This window comes from Electrophorus electricus, chromosome 4 (genome assembly GCF_041902795.1).
Source record: "Electrophorus electricus isolate QZ-2024a chromosome 4, ASM4190279v1, whole genome shotgun sequence".
Lineage (NCBI taxonomy): Eukaryota > Metazoa > Chordata > Actinopteri > Gymnotiformes > Gymnotidae > Electrophorus > Electrophorus electricus.
In genome coordinates, this window is record NC_137500.1 from 15,391,407 (window position 1) to 15,417,946 (window position 26,540).

At 41.2% G+C, this 26,540-nt stretch overlaps 1 protein-coding gene across 5 annotated transcripts in view; it reads left to right on the plus strand.

Moving 5' to 3' along the window:
• Nucleotides 1–26,540, plus strand: part of ptpro (protein tyrosine phosphatase receptor type O) — a 53,278-nt gene that overhangs the window by 14,897 nt on the left and 11,841 nt on the right. For all 5 annotated transcript variants that reach the window (XM_035523652.2, XM_035523653.2, XM_035523654.2 and 2 more), the window contains 14 exons: nucleotides 12,776–13,055; nucleotides 13,575–13,730; nucleotides 14,044–14,196; nucleotides 14,803–15,378; nucleotides 16,358–16,519; nucleotides 17,229–17,425; nucleotides 17,941–18,061; nucleotides 18,450–18,643; nucleotides 19,529–19,640; nucleotides 19,869–20,032; nucleotides 23,360–23,480; nucleotides 24,919–25,052; nucleotides 26,012–26,150; nucleotides 26,370–26,490. In XM_035523652.2, coding sequence (XP_035379545.1) covers nucleotides 12,776–13,055; nucleotides 13,575–13,730; nucleotides 14,044–14,196; nucleotides 14,803–15,378; nucleotides 16,358–16,519; nucleotides 17,229–17,425; nucleotides 17,941–18,061; nucleotides 18,450–18,643; nucleotides 19,529–19,640; nucleotides 19,869–20,032; nucleotides 23,360–23,480; nucleotides 24,919–25,052; nucleotides 26,012–26,150; nucleotides 26,370–26,490 — 2,630 coding nt within the window. The remainder of the gene's footprint in view (nucleotides 1–12,775; nucleotides 13,056–13,574; nucleotides 13,731–14,043; nucleotides 14,197–14,802; nucleotides 15,379–16,357; nucleotides 16,520–17,228; nucleotides 17,426–17,940; nucleotides 18,062–18,449; nucleotides 18,644–19,528; nucleotides 19,641–19,868; nucleotides 20,033–23,359; nucleotides 23,481–24,918; nucleotides 25,053–26,011; nucleotides 26,151–26,369; nucleotides 26,491–26,540) is intronic.

The following is a 26,540-nucleotide window of genomic DNA, read 5'->3' on the forward strand; positions in this document are numbered from 1 at the left end:
TACTACGTGGTATGTGCTACTCCCTTCTCCTCCTTGGATCAACAATCATTTCCTTAATGACTGATTGTTGTCCATGCCACCAGAACTGCCTCCAGATCTCCCTTCTGTACACCTCCAGTGATCAGTCCAATGACTGTAGGACTATCAGCAAATTTGATGATGCCAGTGTTAGTCTGGAAGGCAACACAGTCAAATGTACAGAGAGTATAGAACCGGCACTCAACACACAGCACTGGATGGTTCCTGTGTGTATGGTTCATGTGCTGATTGTATGATTGCCAATTCTTAAAGATTGAGGTCTTCCTGTTCGAAAGTTTTGGCGCAGTTGTGGAGGGTAGTTAGCAGTCCAAGGGTGTAGAACTTCTTGGTCAGTTTAGATGGTATGACAATGTTGAATGCCGAACTATAGTTGCTGAACAGCATTCTCTCATAACTGTCCTTGGTCTCCACGTGCAAGATGGCTGTGTGGATGGTTTACAGCATCTTCGGGGGACCTGTTCTGATAGTAGGCAACCTGGAGAGCATCTGAGGTCTCTGGAATGTTCCTCTGGATGTGGGTTATGACTAGGTTTTTGAAACACTTTATCACAATTGGAGTCATTTGAGACAGGTGACTGGGTTATTCTTAGGAAAGGGGATGATGGTGGTTGTCTTGAAGCAGGTGGCTTGTGTAAGGGGCATGTTGAATATGTCTGCAAAGACAGTCAGCTCCAGTGAGCAAGTCCTGAGTGCCTGGGGCTGTTGTCTGGGCTAGCCACTTTACAAGGATTTATTCTCATCAGGATACTGGTCACTTTGGCCGACGAAACTGAATGATGTGCTCTGTGTGCTTCCCATTGCCACAACACTCCTTTGTGACTCCATGTGAGGGTTTCAAAGCGGGCACAGAAGTCATTCAGATCATCTGGCAGTGTGGAATGGCTGTTTGCGCGCCCCCCACTTTAACCTGATTGTCTGTGATCTGTCTCAGTCCTTGCCACATGTCAGCAGTGTTGTAGTAGCCGTCCAGCTTCAGTCTACATTGTGTCTTGGCTTCCTTGCTTGCTCTACATAGGTCATACATGATATTTTGTAGTCATCAGTGTTGTCACAAACAACAGTGGAGCAGACAGGCAGTGTGGACCACACCTCACAGTTAATTCTTGGTTTTGGTTGAGATATGCATTTCATAAGTACTAATTTAACGGTTACTACCACTGCATATTCCTCTAGATCAACATGGCATGGCAGCAACTTTAAACACTTCCCAGATAGTGCTGTCAAAGAAGGTCTGTAGCACTTGATTGGTGTGCTCAGTCTACACTTTAACACATTTACTCCCTGGAGTGGCTTGCTTGAGGGCTTGTCTGCATGCTGGGTAGAGAAACGGGGAGATGTGGTCAGATTGTCCTAAGTGGGGGAGTAGCCTTGTAAGCACCCTTCATGTTGCTGCACAAATGATCGAGAGTGTTTTCCTCTCTAATTGGAAAATGTACATGCTGGTGGTATTTCAGAAGGACAGTCCATAAATTGCATAAATAGCAACAACAAATACAACATCTGGATGTGTGGCTTTGCTGAAAGAAATGCTCTTGGAGTCAGAAGGTAACCAGTGAGTAAAAGCATAGCAGTGCATTGTGTTGATAAATAGTACGGCCTGCACTTTAGTAGTAATAGTTGTGTGTTCAGTGGTAATGTTTAATAACCACTTTCACATCTATACATCATCTGATACAAACACAAACACTGCTGTCTTTGTTCTTCCACAGCGCTGCTGTCCACTCACTGTGGTATATGGTGTATATTTGTAGCCGCACTGCTGAGTCAGATATGCTGTCCAAAGCTAGGTCTACTTGAAAATAAAAACACAACAGTCCTGGTCCCGAGGTTGTCCAGCTTGTTAGCAACAGAGTGAATATTCGCTATCAGTAGGCTAGGTAAGGATGGCTAACTAGCTCTAGCCTTTAGCCTCTCCCACCTCCACCTCGGTTACGCTTTCCCTCAGCAGTGGTGTTCAGTCAATGCTGGTGCTGGTGGGCCTTGCTGGTTATGTATGGTCACAAAAGATAAAAATAATTGCACAGTTGACTTTGTCATTATGGACGATTAAGTGTAGATTGATGAGTAAAATGGCATTTATATTCATTCAAAATCAAATCCACAACACAGTAAGACATACTGTGTCTTACTGTATGTTTTACTTGGTGTGCACCAAGTAAAGGGATCTGAATACATTCTAAATCTACAGTATGTTTTAGAGTTAACCTGTGCTGAATCAAATCTAAGAATTAAATTCTTATCTCTTTTGATATACATACATAAGTTTAAAAAGCCTTTTGCTCAATATAATAATGTGATTTTCAGGCAAAATTTCCATTTCAAATTACCATAAGACCTTCAATGGATGATCATTCATAAGTGGCCTATTATACCTGCAGTCTCCAGCTAGGCATAATACAATGTCTACAATGTAGAATTGCTAAGTATCTTCCTTAAGAGGTTCATACCAGGAAACACTCCTTGCTGTTTTCTAAAGTGCATAGCAACACTGTCTATTTATTAATTCTTTAATGGTCATGGGAGATTAGATATAGTAATGCACACGTTTAGCATTTCTATAAGATTAGATAAATACATTAATGCACATGTGTAGCCTTAATGTGAGATTATACAAACACAGTAATGCATACATATTCACCATTAACAAGGGTCAAACATATTGTTTACATGTTGCATCCGTTCTCAATGATCTCTTTGCCAGACAATGTAGAAAGCTCCAGGCCTTGCGGTCTTACAAAGCACATGAGTTTTGAACATGTTTGGCTCTAATGGACTCGCTCTTCTTTGGGGTTTTCGGGTCATCTTGTAACTTACTGATACTTAACTCTAATGATATGAGTCCTTAGTGTAGACAAGAGTATGCTGATGTGTGTTTGTGTGTGTGTGTGTGTGTGTGTGTGTGTGTGTGTGTGTGTGTGTGTGTGTGTGAGTGTGTGTGTGTGTGTGTGCATTTTTCCACACCTCACCCACACATTCCCCTGTGAAGCTTTGCAGCAGTAATAATATGATCATGCATTCTGTGTAATGACAACTGTCCACCTACACTATGAACCAATATCATGATTGTAAATAAACAGCATGGCATATAATCTGGAGGCCAACCACACTTACAGAAACTGTACTTGTTCTTCCAAAACGACTATAACTTGGACAGTATAGTTTAACCTGAAGAGACAGACAAAGACAGAGATGGCACACACAGCCACGTGTTCCAGTTGTCTTAAGATTTTATTTACTTAATTTTCCGTGAATTACAGTGCTCAAAGAGCAGGTCACTTGATGTTGTCAGGCTCATATGAAAGGTTACTGTGGAAGGCGATTCTCAGGGTGGTCATGGCGACATTATTGCTTTGTGCTTTGTTTGTAGCCATGGGAGTGTTCCATATGTTCATGCACACACACTCATGTTACAGTCACATGCATCCTGTACCTCGTTCTCATATGTAAACTATGTCTACCTCTAACCCTAGCCCAAACTTTGACCCTAGTAGCCCAAATTAAAACAACTGACATTTTAATTAAAAATAATAATAACAGCTGGTACAAAGCACACTCATGTGGGCCCAGCAACATTCTCTACGCTCCCTACGTTCCTTGAAGGAGGGCGGTGTTAGCCTAGTGAGTAGGACTTGAGCTATTAATCAGAAGTTTGTTGGTTTAAATGCTGCCATGCAAGCACTGTTTGGCCCTTATGTAAGGCCCTTAACCCTTTTGGCTCTAGGAGTGCTGTATAACAGATGACCCTCTGCTCCGACTCCAGCTTCCAAAGAAGCTGGGATATGTTGAAAGAAATGTTTCATTATACTGTATATATCTATATATGACAGACAAAGCTGTTCCATTTGGCCTGTTCTTATTATGCCTGCATTCTGTTATCAGTAAAAGTGAGCACACATGTTCAAGCACACAGATAACAAAAGTGAAGATGTCCTTCAATTCCTGTAATATGTGACAAGAGGCTACCTAATCTAAGAAAAGGTTCCTCTCAGTTCCCTGTGTGTGTGTGTGTCTCTTCACAAATGTATTTTTATTAACAGATGGGAGATGAGTAGCAAAGGACATCTTGCCTTCTTCTTCTCCTTCTCCGTGTGCTAAAATGCTACATTAGGAGGACATACTCTGTCCACTTAAATAGCACTACACACATACAAAATAAAGACTGTCAAATAAAGACTGCTCAACCCTTGGTGCTCCTCGTCTGTCATTTCTACAAGGTGGTTTATTGGGCAAGTAAGTTTTAAATAGTTAACTTGTTTAAAAAAAACAGCTTCTTGAATTTCTCTGCATTAATGGACGAAAATATGGTGGATCAAGGTATAATATGTGTAATATGCTACTGGCAGTCAGGTCAACGTGATATGTAATCTTTGTACTGCAGTGGAACTTATAAGGTTTGTTTTTTTATTCTTGCAGAGTAGACGGGGACGGGGCTCCATATTCCAGCCTGGCAGAGAAGATGGGGGTGGGACACTATATCCCAGCCTGGTAGAGCAGATTGGGGCAGGGCTCTGTATCCCAGCATGGCAGAGCAGAAGGTTGTGGGTCTCCGTATCCCAGCCTGGCAGATTAGACGGGTGTGGGGCTCTATATCCCCAGCCTGGTAGAGCAGATGGGCAGGGCTCCATATCCCAGCCTGGCAGAGCAGACAGTGCTCCTTGTCTAGACTGGAGGACCTTAAATTAACGATCGGCTTATGTGCTGTGTTGTGCCAGTTAGATCCTTTAGAAGTAGTGAGCCAGATCACAGCCCATCAACTTGACTTATCAATTCCATCACAGTGGTTGAGAGAGAGAGAGAGAGAGAAAGAGAGAGAGAGAGAGAGAGAGAGAGAGAGAGAGAGAGAGAGAGAGAGCAAGGAGAGAGCAAGGCAAAGAGAGGGAGGGTCTGATATACTTCTGCTTCTCCTTTTAAACAGGCTTATTTTTTAAATCAGTAATTGTGTAACACCTTTGCTCAGCTGGGATTTATATCTGTTGTTTCACTTAATTTGGTCATGATTTTCAATTAGCTAATTTTTCATTTGAATTCCTTCAGTTCCTGTCTTGCAGTTTCTTAAGCAGTTTCTTTTTTAGATGCTGTAATTATATATGCACTTCATAGAAATGTAATAGAAATATGGCAGATGTGCAGTTAGAGACTGTAGCGTATCTGTTGCCAAGAAGACGTTGCATTAGCTTTCTTACAACTCTTCATCAGCGGTCGTCCTCCACAGGCTAGACATTTTCACTTGGTGGATCTCTGCCAGCCGAGCAGTGCCACTGATGTGTTTAAAATTTCCAGTATTGTGTTCTGGATGAACTGATACCAAGGCAACACCTGGTACCATGCCACTACACTACCCATTCAATGTCACTGCTGTGTTGATAATAGTCCACCACCCAAGAAATATAGTATGCAATTGCACACCTTTAAAACATACCTATAAGCGATATTATGTATAGTTAAACAAGTATTTAAAGGCATACAAATTTGGTGTTTCTAATAGAGTCAGTGGTGTGTGTAAATAGAATTTTGAGATAATTTTGAAATAATACGTTTTATCGAGTTATATTAGGCCGCAATTACTGCAACTGCTGGTTTGAACTGGTAACGGAAACTATTTTTCTGCATCACATGTTTGGCCTAACTGGTTTCCTACCAACTTTTCTCACCTTCCCTTTGGCACAGTGCTTTCAAAAGGACAAAGTGTCCCTTTAACGGCGGCCTCGCACAGATGGTCTGCGACTTCATTTTGGTACCTCCCACCAGGGCCTGCAAGCTGGAACCTCCCCACTGTTCCAGTTAATGAAAGAGCGGTATATCTCGCCTTGCTCCTGGTAGCACCGACCTTCCTGCAGGAACCCTCCTTATCTGTGGACAGAGTAACGCTCTCTGCTTCAGCAGCAGCGGTGCCAGCGTCGGACCTGCGGGGCACGGTACCGAGCCTTATTGGGAAAGAATGAGACGATCGCCGATAGTCATCAGAGGGCCGATAAGAGGGAGCAGTACCTGGCCACAGTAGTACAGGCTTATCACGTTCAGGTCCGCGAGGCAGGAGAAGAAGAGGTGGGTGGATTTGAAGAAGACGTGACCAGCTATCGTGGCTGAATCGGAATTGTGGGTATTTAGTGGAGGGTGACCTTTTCTGTTTAGGGGAAATGGAATCCAGTTTCAGTGGGATGGTGGTGAAATCCAACAAAGAATGCAATATTGCACACTCATATATAAGCTGGAAGTGCAGGTCCCTTCCTATAACAGTGTTAGAGGAAGGGAGGTAGTCAGACTACAGCAGATGAGGATCACACCGCATGCTGTGATATGATACAGTCCCAGAATGATTCACCTTCATTTAATCTATTTATAGCAAAAATATAATCTGATTTACAAGCATGGGTTTTAGACAACAGCTGGCTTCTAAATGCTTAAGAATGCTTAATACCCAGGAGAATGGGTTCCCCTTTTCAAGTCTTTTTCTAAAACCTGTTGAGATTTCTTCTTTGCACCAATGGCAGACAGTTTTTCCTGGCCACTCTTGCTCATCCACTGAGAGGAGAGAAGCTGGACCCAGTGGGGCTAAAGATAGACCCAGATTTGTGTTTGTGTAGTGTCTGTTGTAAGAAATGCAATACAAATAAAACCAATCTGAACTAAATGGAATGTGGAGTTGCATTCACCATAATTCCTTTGACTGTGTTAGTAGGTGCACTTGATCCAATCATTGAGTGTCTTCAAATGATCAATTAGGCTCACTAGAGTTATCTGCTTACATAATTAAGTATCTCAACTCTAGTATTAAGTTGATCGATGTGGTACGTAGATTTGGTGTTTACACAAAAGATGCCGTGATCAATATGTCTAATATAATTGTCTTTATATACATGCTTAATTGTATATATATTATAGGTAGTAATTAAAAGCAAAGGTTTATAGATAATAAAGAAACCTTTGTCTATTAATTTTGATTGTAATTTATCAGTTTCGGCTGTGGCAACCCTTATAATTATGTTTTACATGTGCCACAGTTCTCTATATGTATTTGTAGCCACGTGTAGCATTTATTTGGAACATGCCTAATATCATTGTCAAAGGTCCTTTACATAGAGGTTCAATGATATTTAAATCTGGTGACTGTGGAGGCCATGGAAGTTGCTTAACTTCATCCTGGTTAAACTATTCTTCAGTTTGTTTTGTGTGTGTGAGGGCAGAGCCATCTTGGGGTATTGTAACATAATGACTGAACATATGCACCACAGAGTGCAGGTGTTTCTGTAAAATGGCCTCATACTCTTTGGCCATTATTTGACTCTACAGAGTAATCATCTGGACTAACAAGCCCCACAAGAACAAAAAAAAAAAAACAACATTATGGCAGCCAACCTAATTAATTCCCAAACATAAACTCATCTAGATGTAGGCAAAAAGGTGATAAAGGACTCATCAAGTCTTATTACTTTTTTAAGTGGCTCAGAGATCCAGAGTTTTGGCTCTTTACAGAACATTATGTGCTTTTGTGGGCTTCCCTTGGATACAGGACATCTGGGAAGGGCAGTCTTATGAATTCCATCTTCATTGGATGAAATGATTTTTGTTGAGACTGGGTCTCAGAGGTTCTACACTGTCAACCTGTCTCGGTGGACATAGACTTGAAACCACTGTTACTCTTTACCAAAGCCAATCCATGTTTGCTGCATGTTATTCAGGATTTTTGAGAGTTTTCCTCTTGATGCCTTCAGTTTGTTTGGTTTTTATGATCAATACAACTACATTTTACATAGCTACTGTTTGGGCTCTTTTAAAAGGTTGTTCCCCTATTGTTTTGTAAACTCAAAAATCAACAGTATATGCTGATTGTGTAACGCTGTTCGGTAAGGAGGCGGATGCAACTGTGGAGAAGAGCGAGATTTATTAGGGGCAAAACCAAAGTCATGGTCATTAGGGTAGTCCAGGGTCAGTTTACCAACAGACGAGGATACATGACAAAACCACAGGCTAGGGTACACGAACAACTAAACACAAACAAAGGCTAGAACGAAACACAGAGGATTGAGTAAACGAAGGCGAGAAGTAACATACAGGTTAGGAAAAATAAACACGACTTACATACATTCAGTGAACAGGAGACATACAGGCAACCAGACAGGGTTTAAATGTATGAACTAATTAACACAAAAGCAGACACAGGCGAAAGTAATAACAGGCGTGGGTACATGAACAACTAAACACAAACAAAGGCTAGAACGAAACACAGAGGATTGAGTAAACGAAGGCGAGAAGTAACATACAGGTTAGGAAAAATAAACACGACTTACATACATTCAGTGAACAGGAGACATACAGGCAACCAGACAGGGTTTAAATGTATGAACTAATTAACACAAAAGCAGACACAGGCGAAAGTAATAACAGGCGTGGAAAAACAAACGAGGGGCAAAGAAAATGAAACCTAGGAACAGAACAACCAGGAAGCAAAGGAAAACGAACACGACGGGGAAACCACGGAAACGGACGCCGGGAGGGTAGCCAATCATGAGATTGTGAAATCTCTTTTAGATTATAATTACCACTTAGCCAATGAACACATCACCTGTTCAACCATGTATCTTTTATTTAATCACTTCAAAATTCAGATCCTTTGCCATGTGGTGTATCTTTGTATTTACAGTGAAGTACATAATTTTTATTGCTGTTGTTGTTATTGTTTTTCTGCAGAGAATTCCATAAAATACATATGAATTTTCACTTTATCTTAATATCACACAGTGTAGATTTTTCCTCCATGTGAGATGGTAGATTGGAAGGCAGAGCAGAAAACATTCTACTTCCAGATTGTCATGTTATGCACCTTTAAATGGGGCTTCTTATTTAAGACCATAGTCTTTAAGATTACCATCATCTCCATCCTTTGGGAGATAAAACAAAGCTAAAAAATCAAAATTAAGTTGTTAGGGGTAGACTTGTACATGAACGTTAATGTATTGTGATTGGGTCATATAAAGCATTCCCAATGATTCAAACCCATCCATATCCTTTATGTTAGACATAGTAAAGCATCTTTTTTTTTTTAAGTGGACCTGAAAAGTGGACCATACAATGCCATTTTAAGGGAGAAAATCATCAGTTTGAAGAGAACTTTGTACTGCATTAGAGTGGCGAACACTATGTAAGAAATGTGTTTACTCATCGATAATTATGTGTCTCGTCAAGATCTGGTGAGTTAAGCCTGCAGGCTGTCTGATTATAAGAAGAGCAGCCAATAAACATTACTATGTCAGAGTTCATTTATGTGTGAGTGCTTTTCATATTTCATAAATTTTGGCCGAAATCAAAGATGTGGAAGTAACATTTAGAAACATTTAGAAAAGACACCAAATCACCCAGAACACTAACTTAGCTTGGTAACCATTACCTAGTTTACTAATGTTTAATATCCTGAGGTAAATATTGACTATAGCAAGCTGTTTAGCCACCATCAATTAGATATTAATTTTACGTGTAAAATATAGGGTTGATGTTACATACACAGAGTTTATTCTAGCCTCATTGGCAAACAAAGGAACTGCCTAATTGCCCAGCTGTCGAGAGACAAAAAAACATGACAAGAAAAAATCTCCTCTGTGATGACATTGTAGAGCATTTCAACGGGATTTGATCAACTGCAGTTCCCTTGACCCACATCGTGTGATTAGTGTGTAAGGAATACAAGGACACTGCATAAGGACCACGTGGAATGAAATGCAGCTCATGTCTTTCAGGCGAATGTGTTATCATCTCCCCTTCACACTTAGAATACGTTTGATTGGTTCCAGTATGGAGTTGCCAGGGGCAGCAGCTCAAATTGCTGGGCTGGTTACTATCCATTGAGAGGAAGCAGGCATGTAGTGTAACACTAAAGTCTGCTCCCTAGAAAAGCAAACAAAACAAAACCAAGGTCCCTCATCTCAGGGACGTGCTTCCCTAGTGGAATCACACAGATTTCACTATATCCAGAGAAAAAGAGGAAGGTTTTTCTCTTTGTTTTCAACACCCCAGAGCCTACCTGTGAGCCTGTGAATAAAAATGGCATTTGAACTGAAGGACGACATGGCTCATAGCTGCAAATTGACTCCCAGAGGATCTTAGGCTAAGCTCAGGAAGCTTGTACTCGACTTTGAGGACCCTTCTCATCCCCTTCTTCCTCCCAGCATCTTGCTAAGAGCATGTGATGGAGTTCCCTTTGTTGTCATTGATCTGGCTGTCTGGACTGGAAGTGTCCCTAAGGGATGTTATCAGACACAGGCAGAATGCTGGGAGTAGACGACTCTCTCTTTATGTTCTACTGGCGGCGAATTTTAAACATCGCTTTGACTCTACGTGGGGAGACAATTTAATCAATATATGAGTATGAGGGTGGAATGGATAAAGAACCACTGTGGTAAAGAGAGAATATTGTGGGTTTGTTTTGCAAGTTGTTCAGAGGAGTCAGTCTTTCTAGTTTAGGCTTGAAACCATGTAAGTAATGCATACATATAAGAAGTCTGAACATAAAAAAGGTACAAGCTTGAACTTGAAAGGAAGCAGAAAAGAGTCCAGTTGAGGTCAGTTGTAATGAGGTCAGAAAAAATCCAATCAAAATAAAATGATCTAATCATGAACATAAATAATATATCTTAACATTCATTGTCATTATTAAAATAGGACTCCTAGTACAATAAACAATTGCCATATAATTTTGAGTACAAGCAGGTCAAAGAGATTCTTTATAATCTAAGCTGCTAGACTCTTTCACAATAAATCATTTTTATCTTAGTTTATGTGTGGCTTTTTATCGATCATTTTAATGGTCTAAGCTGAAGTTTAAACATTGACTATGTTGTAATTTTAGTATCACTGTGATCTGAAAAAAAAGGGAAACCATTTTCTAACATGTAGTTGTACCAATGTATTGTGAGCTGGTCACTGACCCTGGAGTTGAATAACCTGAACAAATACCTGTTGTTCTCATCAAACAGTAAATATGGGATTTCTATTACATTTGGTATTGGTTGAGGAAAAATAAGGGAGTTTGTATTGGGGCCATAGTTTACCCGTTGCAGAAAAACCATCTGTCCAAAAAACAGTAGCTGTGTTCATTCTATGGCTTTCTTAGTAGACTTGAGGACACAATGTGGAACAGTTGAACCAGCCACAGAATTGCTTCTGTATTTATTACTCAGTGAAGATGGCTTAAATGATTTGAATCACCTTTATTGAGTTCATTTGGGTTTTAGAAGCAATAAACCACCATCTTTAAGGGATTGTGCAAAGGGGTAAAATCTGATGCCCAGGCTTTACAATCAGGCACAGGCTTTTTCTTAGATGAGAGTTTTTAAAAGTAGAAGTAGAATTTTGAGGGTCCTCAGCTGGCCCCTGTCAACACATTGCTTGCAAACTGTGATCTACACCCTTAATTGCCAGTTGTTTTAGGACTGAATGAATAAAGTAGAAGGAGAAAGAACCTTCGGTGGCATCTTTGGCTTCTTCTAAAAGACCAGACCTTTCTTGCTGAAGATCCAGAAGTATCCAGAAAAATCCAGACTCTTTTTGCAGCAGGCCTCAATTTAACACATTCAGAACATTCAGAGTGCATAAAATGTGTACACGATTGTCTTTCTAGACTTCAAATTTTGAATATGACAGAAAAAAACCCCAACATTTTCTGCATTCCTGCATCCAGCTTTCTACTGTAAAAACCCTTCAAGGAACAGTTTGACTTAGACTCAAATGACCCTGCTACTCTGGGAGATTCTTTATTAAACTGTCACATATTAGGGACAGGAGTTGTTCATGTGTGCAAGGAAAGAGCACAGGAGATACTGGTGCACTCCTCTGACTTTCAGTTTTCTTTCTTTACAGCATACTGTGAAGGGATTCACAGTTGCAGCCATGGGGTTATATGAATTTGTGCTACTGTAGTACTGTAACCATTCAAATAGGACTTTCTTCAGCTGCTGTCATTATTGTGTTGGCATAGTTTGTCAGGCTGTAGAAATCCCACAGGGACTTTAAGGAGTTTTTAAAAAAGGTTTTTTACATTTAAATGGTTACATTGCAAAAACCCCATCAAGAACCTTTTAGGAGCCTTTTAAAATGTGTAGAGCTTGTCACCATGGGAACCATCTGCTTTGTCAAATTCAATGGCTGATGTAATTTAGGCCTATTTTTTCCTGCAGTAGTAGTTGCCCCATTCCATGTGTTCATTTGAATTTCTTGCTTTATTGGTCACAATGAGGGCTATAAAGGTATGACAAGGCTGAGTGTATATGTTATTTGTTCTCTGCTTCCTAATCCTAGTTTTTCATTAAGTTTAGTGTTATGATGTTTTGTCAGCTTCTGCACTTAAAACCAAACTTGATCTATTGACATTAGCACATCCAACCATTAGGGTTTAATGTCAAACCATTAGCATCATGCTCTTCTGCATACTTTTGTTCCACTCTGCCCCTAATAAATCACTAGTTCACTTCTCAGATTAACAAGAATTTTTTAGTTTCTACACACATATGCATATGTATATGAATAATACTCCTTAGATTTACTTAGTTATAGTACATGTTCTTATACTTATATATTATCCTTATATAGTTTACTTAGATTTTATCCTTATGCAGTATATTATTTTCTCTTACTTTTGATCTATTGCTGTGCACGAGCGTCAGAGTCTGGAAGTTGCAGAGACCAATTTTTGTTCTTACACAGTGACCATAAAGCTATTCTATTCTATTCTGTCTCTGCTCTCCAGGGAACGGCTCCTTTTCAGGTGGCGTTACTGGATGATGACTATATCATGATGACCCTGGAACCCTTAGACCTGAGGGACAATGTCACTGCATATGCTGCCAGGATATCTGGGGAGCCCCGCACCCACATCCTGCCCTTCATGAATGCCAGCAGCAGCCAGGTGGCTCCTGCAACCCTACTGTATAACGCCTCCTATCATGGCCTCTGCTACACCATCAGCCTCCTGTCGGGCAATGGCTCCACCTGGTCGAAGCCGGCTGCGGTTGTGACCGTGCTCACAAGTAAGTTGAGGGTCGATGTGGTCCCACATAGTATCATTTTCTGTAGTGGTAGAGTAATGAGGTTTTATGGAAATAACACACTTTGTCTGAAAGATAATATTTCAACTGCATTTAAGCACTGGTTGACAGAGATCTATTTCATCATCTGATGCTAGAAAAAAACTCCATAGTTGCTTATGGTCTTCCATACTAATGGAAGCCTGGTTTGATGTACATTGAAAAGATGGACTCTGTTGATAGTTGACAGTTGCCTTTTGAAAGCTGTGAGAGTGTTTTTTTTGTTTTGGTTTTCTCTGTATATACATGTATTAATGTATATGTATATGTACATAGTCACTGAACAATACAGAGGTACAATAGTAGTGTTGTAGAGATGGGATGTTACATTGTTGGGTATATACACACTTCTTCCTCTTCCTTATCTCTCATATTGTCAAATGAAAACAATAAAAAGATTTTGGTATAAAGCACTTTGCCTAGGAACCACTAGCTCAACTATCCCACACTCTTCCCGTACAGAGCCTCGACCACTGGAGAGTGTCCAGATCTTGGACTACCAGCCATCTCCAGAGACCGGGGTGGTATTTGAGCTCAGCTCTCCAGAGAAGAACATCTTTAGCAGGGTGAACATCAGCTACTCTGAGGGCCATGAGCAACGCTCCATGCTTTACAAAGGTGAGCCCTCAGGTCACAGCATGGACACTATCTTCTAAAGTCATTAATGGAAAAGAAAATGACTTTTTTTAAAAAAATCGCATAGCAACAAATATGTGTGAAAAAAGGCTGTATGTTCCCAAAATGGTAGATACATTCAAATAGATGCAAATGCAGTCAAACCTGACAGTTAAAACAATTTTGTCTACTAATTATTTTTATCTTTATCTTTTAAGAAATATTGTTTGTAGTTTTTGGATAACCGTATGACTGTACTGTTTTTCTTAGTTTGGATCTATTTTATCACTCTAAATGGGTGACTGTTTTCAACCAGATTTCCTCAAAGGCAAAACGGTTTTCAAACACTGGCTGCCTGGGACATGCTACAGCAATATCACCTTCCAGTTGATCTCCGAAGCCACTGTCAACAAAAGCATTCTGGTGCAGAGGAGTGAAGTGAGCCATGAACCTCATCAGCACAGGACAGGTACACCCCACCGCTCAGAACCTATCCACACCATGCCTGGAGCCCAGTCATTCCATAGGTAGCGCAAGTAACACCCACATTATAACCTTCTCCAGCTTATGCCTTCACTGTAACCTTATGGCTGGTATTTGGTAAGCATGCTAACTATTAACAGAGAGAATACTGAACAGAGTGGATTGAACACAGGAAGATTATCTGAATGTTCTGTTTATGAATGATAAGAAAGACGATATTTCAAGAAGCTCAATGGTTCTGTGCATCCAGTGGAAATTCAGAATTAGGCTCCTAAGTTTTCCAGTAAAGTAAATGAATGTCACATTTTTTTTTAATTACTGTTTGAGTAGTGAGAGGAAAAATCTGTCCTAGTTCCCTATGGGTCTACACCTTCTGTGACATTAATTATTCAGGTCAGCTTGAACGTTAGCAAATGTGAACTCAGCTGACTCTCCGGAGTCATTCTGACCTGTGTCAGATTCATTATCCTCATAACGATGTCCAATTAAAATCAGTTCCTGCCAGAGGAAGTCATTACTTATTAAAGATTTTCCACATAACATGTTGTGAAACACATACAAAATGGTAATATTTCTCCCTTTCTATCTCTAGTACCTCACCCTCCCATCAACGTCACACTCAAGATTGTCCACCTCAGTGATAGAGACTTGCCATTGACTAACGTGCACGAGAATATTCATAAAGCCTTCATACAACGGAGGATACGTGATGTCCACCTAACACAGGAACTGGAAGAGAGCAACATTCGGGAGGAGGGTGCAGGATCAGTACCCAAAGAGGCAGACACGACAATTACCCAGGAACCCTATACTCCCTCACAGAACCTAAACACCACAGTACCACTTGTGAACAAAGCTGAATACACAACTACTGCTGCAAATCTCAACACTAATATCAGTGGTACATCACAGGATGAGAATACAACTGATTATTCATATTGGCCAGAGCCAACAGGAATTCCCTCCCCAACTGAAGGGGAGGAGGAATTTGTAAATGCAGTTGTTTCAGAGTATGAGGACTCAAATGAGCCTGGCTCAGCCATGGGTTTCACCCCGGAGCCTCTGGTCACGTCCACGAGACCTCCCCCAATTCTGCTGGAGCTACGCTGGCTACCCCCGCGACCTCCTACCTCCTATGATGGCTTCAATATCTACATATATCAAGATGGTGAGTCACCTCAAAAATTGCACTGAAATAATTTCCTTATGAGTTACATTTGTCTTGCAGACAAATTCTGTCATTAAAATTGTCTTTCTTTTTTTGGGGTGGGGGGTTGTTTTGTTTTGTTTTGTTCATTGTTTTAACTGCTTAAAGGAGGAGCTCACCTTATTTCATATTTGACCCCTTTTATTTATTGGAACCTCAGGTGCCTGATGTTAAAGAGTTAACTCAGCTACTGTAAATACAACATGGCTAACCGAAATTTTTATTGCAATTACTTTGTCAAGACTGTTTCTCCAAAAGCATTCTATACTGCCAACGTTTATAGTTGTGCTGTGTCTCCAGTCTACAGACAACTTCCTGGATGTTCCTACAGAACAAGTTGTAGTCACTAAGTTGCTAAGCAAACAACATTCACAGAAATATGTTTGCTGAAGTGTATAAAAGTGATTCTGTTATTGGTCACTTTCAACATGATGTCATCATGCCATATCAGTCTCAGCCATATTCAGGGTCATATTGCTTTCAGCCATGTTCAGACACAAAGCTCTGATTGTCAGAAGAAAAGAGGGAAAATTAACTTTTACTTTTGATCTGAATGGTAAATTTCCAGAACCAATTATTACAAGCTTCACGTTCCTGTTTACAAAAAAATCGGATTAACGTACCCCAACATATGAAGAAGAGAATGAACCAAATCCCAGTGGGATTACATTGACCACTGTGAGGACAGATAGGCCTTTGTTTTGTTTTTTAATTGTGGTATTTTCACACTGACAAATTTGCATACATAGATAATTCATCAGATTATATTTGATTGTGCCATATTTTGATTGTGTGATTGGTGGTGGAAAAAAATATTGTATCATTTTAGTTTCTGTACAAATTTTATTCTTCCTTTGCTTAACTTGAGTAACATTGGGGAAAAAAAATTCTCCCTTTCAGTGTTTTTTTTTGTTGTTGTTGTTTTGTTACCTTTTTCCAGGTAACTCAACGGAATCAGCCACGGTGGATGAGAACACTCATGAGTTCTTCACTGAGCTGTCTGAGCCTGGAACATACCATGTGCTGGTCACCACCATCAGCTCCTCAGGAGACTGCGAGCCTAGAGAGAGCACCCCGCAAGCAGGGTTCACCTTCTACCTCAGTACGTATTGATCATTACTGTGAAACATAGAGCAGAACCTTCCATCAACAGGTTCATACACTGGAAAAAACTGATGGGTTTGTTTTTATGTTATTCATTCAACATCCATTTATAATTTATCATCCATTATATAAAATGGATGTGCGTACATTTGAGAATACCTGCAGTACAGTATTATCCAGCTGCTAAGTCTTATCAGTATCTTATCAATACCAGCATGGTGGAAATTTGATTTGTATAAACATTTCTGTTTTTAATTTATATGTTAATAGTGTAATGATCTAACAGTTGGGTAACAGTCTGGAGATCTGACCAAAAAACAAATTCTTATTAGGAACATGTAAGAAGTGACTTAAAGTGTAATGATCATGCACAGCACGGTCTGTCAAATAATAGAGCAGTGATGCAATTTTTGTTACTTTGGCTGTACCATATTGGATTTGAAATTAAATCCTGGGAATCTAGGAACTACACTGCTCCTTAAAATGAGCAGACTATGTATAACAATGGCCAAGATTCAAACATAGTTCTCTATAGATGTGAATACTCTCAGATCAAACTTGTCTCCATTTGCTTTAACCTTATAGTTGCTATTTCATTTCAAATACAGTACACTCCACTAGAGAACCAAACCAAACATCCATGTTCTAATTGGCACATGGTGCCTAACCCCCTCCCCCCACCTCCCACATGCACCTGTGCGCCCCAGGCCCCACAGGTGAGTGGCTGGAGCAGCCGAGGGAGCGTCCACGGGCAGTGAGTGTGAGGATGCTAGGGGCCAGCACCGCTGCCGTGTCCTGGGCCCCGGCCGCACACAGCCACAACGGGAGCCTGGTGTCTGTGCTGTCCCTCACCTGCCTGAAGCCTAGTCTGAGCCAGCGCATGGAGAACACTTACTGTTCTGAGGTATGGATCTGGGCCCGCCACACCCACCTCAGCCAGCAGGCAAACAGGCCATTGCAAGATCAACACAATATTCCAAAGAGGATTAATAATAATAATAGGTTTATATAATAATAATAATAATAATAATAATAATAATAATAATAATAATAATAATAATAATAATAATGATTAGTTTTATTTATATAGTGCCTTTCAAACTCAAGGTTAATGGTTAATGGTGCTTAATTACTATACTGTAAATCATATAGGCATATTGGTATAATAGCTGGAATAACATTCAAGTTAACTAGTTCCCAGAAATAAACTTTTTAATATTTTTGGATATGATAAACATCTTATCCAGTCAGTTTGGCGATGATAGTGATCGATTTTAAATCTATTTTAAATGTCATATATTTTAAGTTACAGTATGCACAGTAAGATAGTATTGAGCTAAGGTAGCTGAGCTACTCGCCAGCGTTTTCAGTTCTCCTTTCCTGCCATTCTTCAAACCTAGATTCTGTGTCTAATTACAGGAGAACACCACAAGTGACATCATCACTAACCTGACCCCTGGTGCTCAGTACAGAGTTGTGGTGTACCACACTAATGGACCCCTAATTAGCCCCCCCTCCGAACCAGTTATTATTGATATAGGTAAGCATTTATAACCATTTAAGTATTTATAACTCACAATAGGTAGAATGTCTTCATTTTCTGTTGAGTTTATCATGAACCTTTGTATTTCTTGTTAATAAATTCTTGTTAAACAAAATCAAGATAAAGAATGAAGCAGCATTATATTATACAAGAGGGTTTTTTAAATGTTTTTGTCTTTGAACACAAGCTAAACATTTAGTAGAAGCTATGTTATTTTGAGGGTAAACACTTTCTGTTTTGGTCAGCAGACTAAATGACAGTCCATAGTATTTTGCATTTTGCTTCTTTGTATATCAATTGCTCTTGCATGCTATTCTGCCTGGTCATGCCCTTCTCTCTTTGGTCAAACCTGATTGGTTAATCGTCACATCCATCTCTCTGGCAGAGCCCACAGGGGTGCGGGACCTGGTGGTGTACCCGCTGAGCCCCACAGCGGTCATCCTGAGCTGGCAGAGGCCATACAACGTGGCCTTCCGCAAATACGTACTGCAGACCTTCTTCTTCAACTCCGCCACACAAACGTCCCAATGGACCACCTACTATGAGATCGCCGCCACCGCCTCAGTCATCGCCTCTGTGGTAAAGAGACCTTAGTCACTCAGCCCCATGCTTCAAAACAGCACTCGTTATAAGGACATCTTACCTCAGTTCGGATATGTCTGAGTCAGCAGAGGGTTTGGTATTTTGCTTCGTGACTGAATGAAAACCGAAACAGGAGGAGCGAAAACCTTCGTTCATTCGGCCATGTTTTTTATTTTCTTGTTGTTTTTTGTTGTTGGTTTTTTTTATTGTTCCATCATATGAAGATGTACAATGTTGGTGCTTAACAAATGGTGAATGGAATTCATGTAAGAAATAAGGAAATTACTTAGCGACACACCCCCACTCCCTAGGTCATCACCCATGGTAATACGTAAATGATATCCCAGTGTGAAATTTTCTCCCCATAATTATTACACGCATTCTTAATTGCGTGCGGCATGATCTGAAAGTGGTCTTCAGCACATTTGGGGGTTGAACTGCTTTATGAGGGAGGGTGTTTATTGACCTTGAATGGCGATTAAAGACTGCTAAAGTAGTGAAGTAGGAACACAATATGGCAGTTAAAACAAGGTCAGGGTAGAGGGCAGAACTTCCAAGCTAATTAAATCAGGTGGTGTAATGCAATACAGAAACAGATCAATGCATGCAGAAAGCTAGTGATTCCACCTGATCCCAAATGTCTGAAGAGGTTACTGTGCTGATACAGGAAGGGCTGTTTTAGTGGAGGGTATTAGCTCAGAGTGGGAATGGGGTTTTTGATGGAAAGATATCTCTCATGACAGATGACTTTTATGATGCTCTTGAACTTTTGCAGGCATATGCCTTACATGCTTGATGTATGCCATGAAAAAAGAGTAATAGAGGAAGAACTAAATGAAAGAACACCATTTTATTCCTGCTCTTCCCCTTCCTTTTTAACAGAGAGTGACTGATCTGTTACCTGCATGGTACTACAACTTCAGGGTGACCATGGTGACCTGGGGTGACCCGCCACTCAGCTGCTGCGACGGCTCCACCGTAAGCTTCGTCACCGGTGAGGCAGTATGACACATCATGTCATAATAGTTGCACGTTACACCAGAGCTGCAGGTCCTATACATGGAAATTATATGAAAATGTCAGCATCTGTAACAGCACCCTTACAGTGCATACTGCATTGTCGGAGACCTGCAGTTATCTGAACCCAGACCAGATGCAAGCCCAGTTGAGGAAACATTTCGATCGGCACTAATTCATCCATCACTTAAACTTATTTTCTCAGCTCCGGAGGCCCCACACATTTCGTCGGTGGATTATGCCCATGGCACCCTGTATGTGCGCTGGACATATGGGGACCTTTTCACTGACCTGTCCCACTCCAGAATGCTCCACTGGCAGGTGGTGGCAGAGGGCAGAAAAGGCTCCAAGAGACGCTTCTCTGCTGATGTAAGTAATGTAGGATCTAGGTGATCAGATGGGAACTGCTAAAATTAAATCGAAATGCAATACCATATTCTACCTTAAATCACTCCCCTTTAGTTTCCCTCTGTACATAATGAATGGTAAAACAGCTTCTTAAAATGTCAAGATCAATGTGCCCAGAAAAAGTCTAGAATGCCCAGTAATTTTAATGGCTTGCATGGTGAGTCATCAGACCTCAGTAACTTCTGTCGTTCCATAATTTACTGCCGGCATTACTTACAATTCTAGGTGATTTACCGTAACCATCCTGTGGTACTGCTAATCCATGAAAAAGGGACACTGGTTTCTGAGCAGCAAGCTGATCTCTGTGGTCTGAGAGACAGCATCTTTAACATTGTTAGCTAATGATGAGATGTGCTATTGATTGCTTCTTTGGTGTCTTTTTGAGTCCTAATTAAAAAGGTGAAGGGTGCATTCCTCTGCTTTTTCTGCTCCCTGACACTAGCTTGTAATGAATCCAATTACCCACCACACATATTTATCTAACACACAGCAAAGGATTAATTAGAGGCTGCTAAATGTTTCCAGACAGAGAGAGGGGTGGTAAGGCTTATCTGCCCCCCAGCCTTGCTTACACACTGCAGCCAAAGCCCATCTCTCGGGGAGTGCTGGCCTGGGGATTGGCTAAAGATGGGAGCGTGGGCTTAGAGGATTGGCTGAGACTATGAGCATTGGCTAGATGACTGGCTAAAACTGGGATCATTGGCTAGGGGATTGGCAAATACCGAGGATTATGGCAACTGCACTTTTGAGTTAACTGAACCTTCATACACCAGCTTCACCCTTGGTCTGTACTGGATTTAAATGGGATTGTGGGTTTGTCCTCAGCCTGCAGCCTTCTGGTCAGTGATAATACATAGCTCATGAAAGCTGGAGCCATAACGGGCCCTGTAGCATCATGCACTTTCCCTTGAAATGAGTACACCAATATTTGCGTCATGCAGGAAGAGCTTGCAGGAAGGCCATATCAATAGACGTTCTGACTTCACTTCAATCTCCTGAGTGACACTATTGATTTCTTAACCAACATCCGCCATTGGAGTATTGTTGTGTTCGATATTTTAAACCTATTTGAGTGGTGAAAAAGCTTAAAATTGAAACAGATATCAGTGCTAATTATATTGGCATTAGCTAGATACTGTATATTTGGGCTATATACATATATATATCTCAGTAGAAATCCCAAGAAGATTCTAGGTGAGTATCTGTAGTATACTGTAGTAAGAGATGTACTATAAATCATATAGGCATACAACAAAATTGTAGTAAAGTACACAGAGTTTCCAAAGAAACAGAACATTTCGGACAGTGGTCCTTCATCAGCTGTGTATGTAAAGTGCTTCTGAATTAGTAGTAGGAGGAGCCAGTTTATAAGTATATGTTTAAATCATAAAATTCATTCTATGGGGTTCTAATGTTCCAAGTGTAGATGAGTTCTTTTTTTAAATTTCCTAATTTCATTGCTGCCATAGTAACAATTTGCCATGTGCAAACAGTCACTAATGCAACGTCCATTTGTATTAAAATGCCTTGCCAGTGGAAATGACAAATCCTTAATGGGCCAAATGTTTTATATATATAAAACCTTTTTGTGGGGAATTTTTAGATATATTTATATATAATTCCCCACTAACCCTCTTCCGGGCGGTCTCTTTTTCCTACAAGCTTGGGTCCTCTACCAGTGGTCTGGGAGCTTGAGAGTCCTGCATAGAATCTTATCTTTTCCCAGGACTGCACTTTTCTGGATAGAGATGCAGAGATATTGATATTGAGATGTTAATATTGAGATATTGTTCGTAGGATCTGCTGGAGCCATTCGCCCAGTTTGGGGGTCAAAGCCCCTAGTGTTGTAATTTTCACAAGAACCACTATTATTGCTTTTACCTTACACATCTTTTCTAGCTGTTCTCCTAGCCCTTTTTTCAAGCTTTTCATGTTTCTTGGTCCTGATGTCACGATCACTTGGGATTGCTACATCTATCACTACAGCCCTGTTCTGCTCTTCTACTATGTCCATTTGGCCATTACCATTTTGTCACTCAGGATCTGGAAGGTTCTTAAATTGGACATTCTCCACCACTTTCAGGGGAGTGTCCCACACTGAACGCTGAACTTTCAGACTGTATAACACACAGATGTTTCTATATACTATGCCAGCCACTTGGTTATGGCATTCCATGTACACTGTGCCTGCTAGCATCTTGCATCCCACTGTTATGTGCTGGATTGTCTCAGGGCACCTGTGCACAGCCTGCATCTGGGGTCCTGCCTGGTGTGGCAGATGCCAGACTCTATCGATCTTGTATTCAGAGCTTATTTCTGTGCTGTGATGATTATCGCCTACGTGATGCCATTGGCAGGATTTCCCCATATCAGCTACTTCCACTATTTACCAGTGGTACATACCATGCAGGAGTTTATCCTCCAACAATGGTTCCTGCTCCTCCTCATTCCCATCCTCCTCAGGTTTCTGATGTCTCAGGTACTCACTAAGCACTTCGTCACTTGGGGCCATCTTCCTGGCATACTCCTGGATCTTTGATGTTTCCTGGATAGTGGCACTGATGTTCACTAGCCCCCCTCCTTTCGCTTAGCATATAGTCTCAGAGTGCTGGATTCGGGATGAAATCCTCATTCCATTGTGAGGACTTTCATTGTCTTGATGTCAGTGGTTTCCATCTCCTCCTTTGGCCAGCCGATTATACCAGCAGGGTATCTGATGACAGGTAGAGTGTAGGTGTTGATAGCCCAGATCTTGTTCTTCCCATTCAGCTGACTTCTCAGGACTTGCCTCATTCTTTTTATATATTTGGCTGTGGCTGCTTTCCTTGTGGCTTCTTCATGGTTCCCATTTGCCTGTGGGATTCCAAGGTACTTGTAGCTGCCCTCAACATCTGTTATGTTATCTTCTGGTAGTATGATCCCCTCAGTTCTGATTACCTTTCCTCTCCTTGTAACCATCTGACCACACTTATCCTGTCCAAATGACATTCCGATGTCGTTACCGTATATCCTAGTGAGATGGATTAGTGAGTCGATGTCTCATTCACTTCTGGAATACAGCTTGATGCTATCCATATAGAGGAGGTAACTGATGGTTGGTTCATTTCAATTGGTTAGTTCAATTGTCAATTATTGGAGGTAGCCCATCACCACTCCGAAATAACCCCAGCTACTTTTTGAATAATTTTTGAGCACCTCTTAATTTAAAGCCAACTTTTCATGCCCCCAGGATCAGATGTTTGTTAGAACTGCCAGCTGTGTTCAGTGTTCCTTTCTCTCTCTCCACAGGTGACACGGAGCATGATGAAGGCCACATTGGCTCTCCCTCCTGGTGACATCTACAACCTGACGGTCACGGCCTGCACTGAACGTAGCCGCAACACCTCCATGCCCCATATCATGAAACTGGGTTAGTATTTAGCCTCTGGCCACAATGTCTCCTTGGTGCTCACTCAGCAGCATCTTCAGCTTTGAGTCTCCACATAACTTATTTGATATTTATTGGTCTTGGAACTTGAAAGTTCAGCTGCTTCTGAGGAGAAATAATATAGTACCAGTGAGTTGACAATGGCAATGTATCAAACAGGGTAGGTAGTTCTTTGATGTTGTGGTAGTCCAGAATGAACACAGAAATATTAGCATGTGAAAGAGAACCTGCAGCGTGGTTTCCCACCCCTGAGAGAGGTGCAGAAAGCTATGAGAACACACACACTGGGATTTAGGTGCGGTGAAGAGATGGGTTCTGATTGGGCCACTTCTGTGAGGTGGATAGGCCTGATTACTGGTGATCCCTTCCAGAAAAGGGCTCAGAGACAGAACAGGGAGAGTATGAAAAGAATACTATGCTTATGGAACCTGGGTAGGTGTATTTCTGAAAAGGTGTACATTATTATTGTTATTGTTGTTGTTATTAAAGCACTAAATATTCTTTTGTATTAGGTACATGTTTTTCAGTCACAACACAGTCACAATTTCCAGAAAAGGTTTAAAATCATTCTCATAGTTGATCTTTTTCAGTTGGAAGGCACATTGAAATAGTGTCCTGTGGATTCCATTTTCAAGTTATCATGAAATTCTCACTTATAAAAACAGTTTAGATAAAAAAAGCAAAATCGCATGGAATTGCACTCCATTTCAGCTCATTAACTGCCTAACAATTTGTTACATTTTTGCTTTAAAGGAGAAATAGTATACAAAATTGTACATGACTTGTCAGTGTATGTGACCGATGAGAAATTGAGACATTGACCCATGTTCTTCATTGCAGCATATTTGGCTTTTTGTGGAAAACATGCAATCCTACAAACTCTTTGGATTTGATACTGAATGTGATTTAAAACTGAGCAAACATCCCACCCCAATTCAATCAACACTCCCACTATGTAGTCATCATTTCTGTTGGATTCTGTAAACACTGCAGAGCTCTTTAGCATTACGCAATGTCCACCCCACATGAAGCATCCATTAAGAGCAGGAGTCATTAGTAAAATATATGGCATACAAAATCGATGTGGAGAAAATGGCAGGTTCGACCACATTGTGCAAAGACTGAATTAGGGTTGTTTGCGTTCTTATTTTTGAGAGGTGCTCTTTACACAGAGATGACCTCAAAGAGTACAAGCAACTGTTAACTTGTTAAAGTGTAAGAAATATCTCTCTTAAGCATTTCAGTTACGCTGTTGAGATGTGTAAAATACTTGCGTAGCTGCCTGCGTCAGCTTGAAGTTACTTTCCTCACCACAGCCTTTTCGTCTTACTTAAGGAGCCTTTTTTTCGCCTGCTGCTTTTTCAGAGGAAGTTGCAAGACATGTGCAATTTTCACAGAATTCAATGTTCTTCTCACTCAGATCCAGTCCCTCCCAAGTCCCTGTACACAGTCAATGCCACACCTTCCGCCGTCACCTTGCTCTGGACAGAGGAGGGAGTGGTGGATTACTACCAGGTCATCTGCAAACAACTTGGACCCAACAAGCAGCTCAAGGTAGGGAGTTGCTACAGCGACCGAGATTTTGTTGTTTCTCAGTTACAGTTGGTCAGGTTAAGCTACAGTCGCAGTTGCCTATTTATTAAGCTCTTGTTATAGATTCCTAATGGAATGATGGAATTAATCAAGAGATGGGAGAAAAGGCAATTCAGTGTGAAAGAGCAGTTAAGTTTAGTGTAACTTACACTAAAGGCAACACTTATGGATTATTTCTACTGAGTGGAATTAACTGTCTGATTGCATTCTGGACTGAATAATGCTGTCTTTTCCTCCTGCCTCACCAGGAGTTGTGCAGGAGCTTAGTCCGCTGTGAGTCCAGAGCCTATTTTTCAATCCTTTCAGCCACTCCTGCATTCTTTCAGCCACTCCTGCATCCTGCAATCTTGTTTTATACGCATGTCACCCTCCGAGACAAACTCTCATAAGCAGAGGTCACAGGCTTAAACACAGCCAGACAGCAAGTGCCTTTACATGATCTTATCTAGGGTAAAGTCCTGAAATAAATAAACATGCACACAGCATGGCGGGATTGATCTTACTGAAGCGGCCCACAGTTTATTACAGAAATGATTTTAAAAGGTTGCGAGGATGAAATCACACAGACAGGAGGAGGGTTTATGCGGTTGTCCAGGCAACAGCGAGTGGAAACACCTCGGGAAGGGGGGAGGGTGCATTCTTTTTTCGTCTCTGTCCATTCACCGACTTCTGCGCCGACCTCCAGCTCTGGGCGCTAACGGCGCCCGAGCCGTGACAGTGTCATATTGGAAGTGCTAAGCAGACCTGCTCGAGAGCTCCAGCTGCTCACCCTCAACAGCCACCATCATTCGTTTATGAATGTTCATTTAGCCCTAAAACACCTTAGCGGGTGGTATATGCTTGGGAAAGCAACTTTTTGTGTGTGTGTGTGTGTGTGTGTGTGTGTGTGTGTGTGTGTGTGTGTGTGTGTGTGTGTGCAGGTGGGTGAGCCCCAGATGGTCCATGCTCACGTCCTGACTGTGGCAAACCTGCAGCCCTCCACCTCCTACAACTGCAGCATCACCAGTTACAGCTACAGCACCCCCAGCGAGCCCACCTACTTCACCATCTCCACTCTGGGTAAGTTCATGTACAAGAGCTGTTAGGATCAAAACCTGCAGCAGTGTTATGTAGGACTGTCTGTCTGAGCTTCTGAAAGCACACATTTGATTACAGTTACAGTAGCAATCGCTTCAGTTTCCTCTCAAGCTTCACATCATAATGTGTTTTTTGAAGGGCGCTTTTGAAAAGGAGGCAGTTTAAAGTTGTGTGCATGTGTGTACGTGTGGGTGTATGCAGCGCGGGAGATGAACCCCAGTGTAGCCGCTATCTCTGCGCTGGCTGTGCTCAGTGTATTGCTCATCAGTCTGCTGGTGCTCTTCCTGCTGGTGCTACGCAAGAAGCACATGCAGATGAGCAGGTGAGTGCCCCACTACTGCTGCCCCATACACTAGCACAACACCTCAGCCT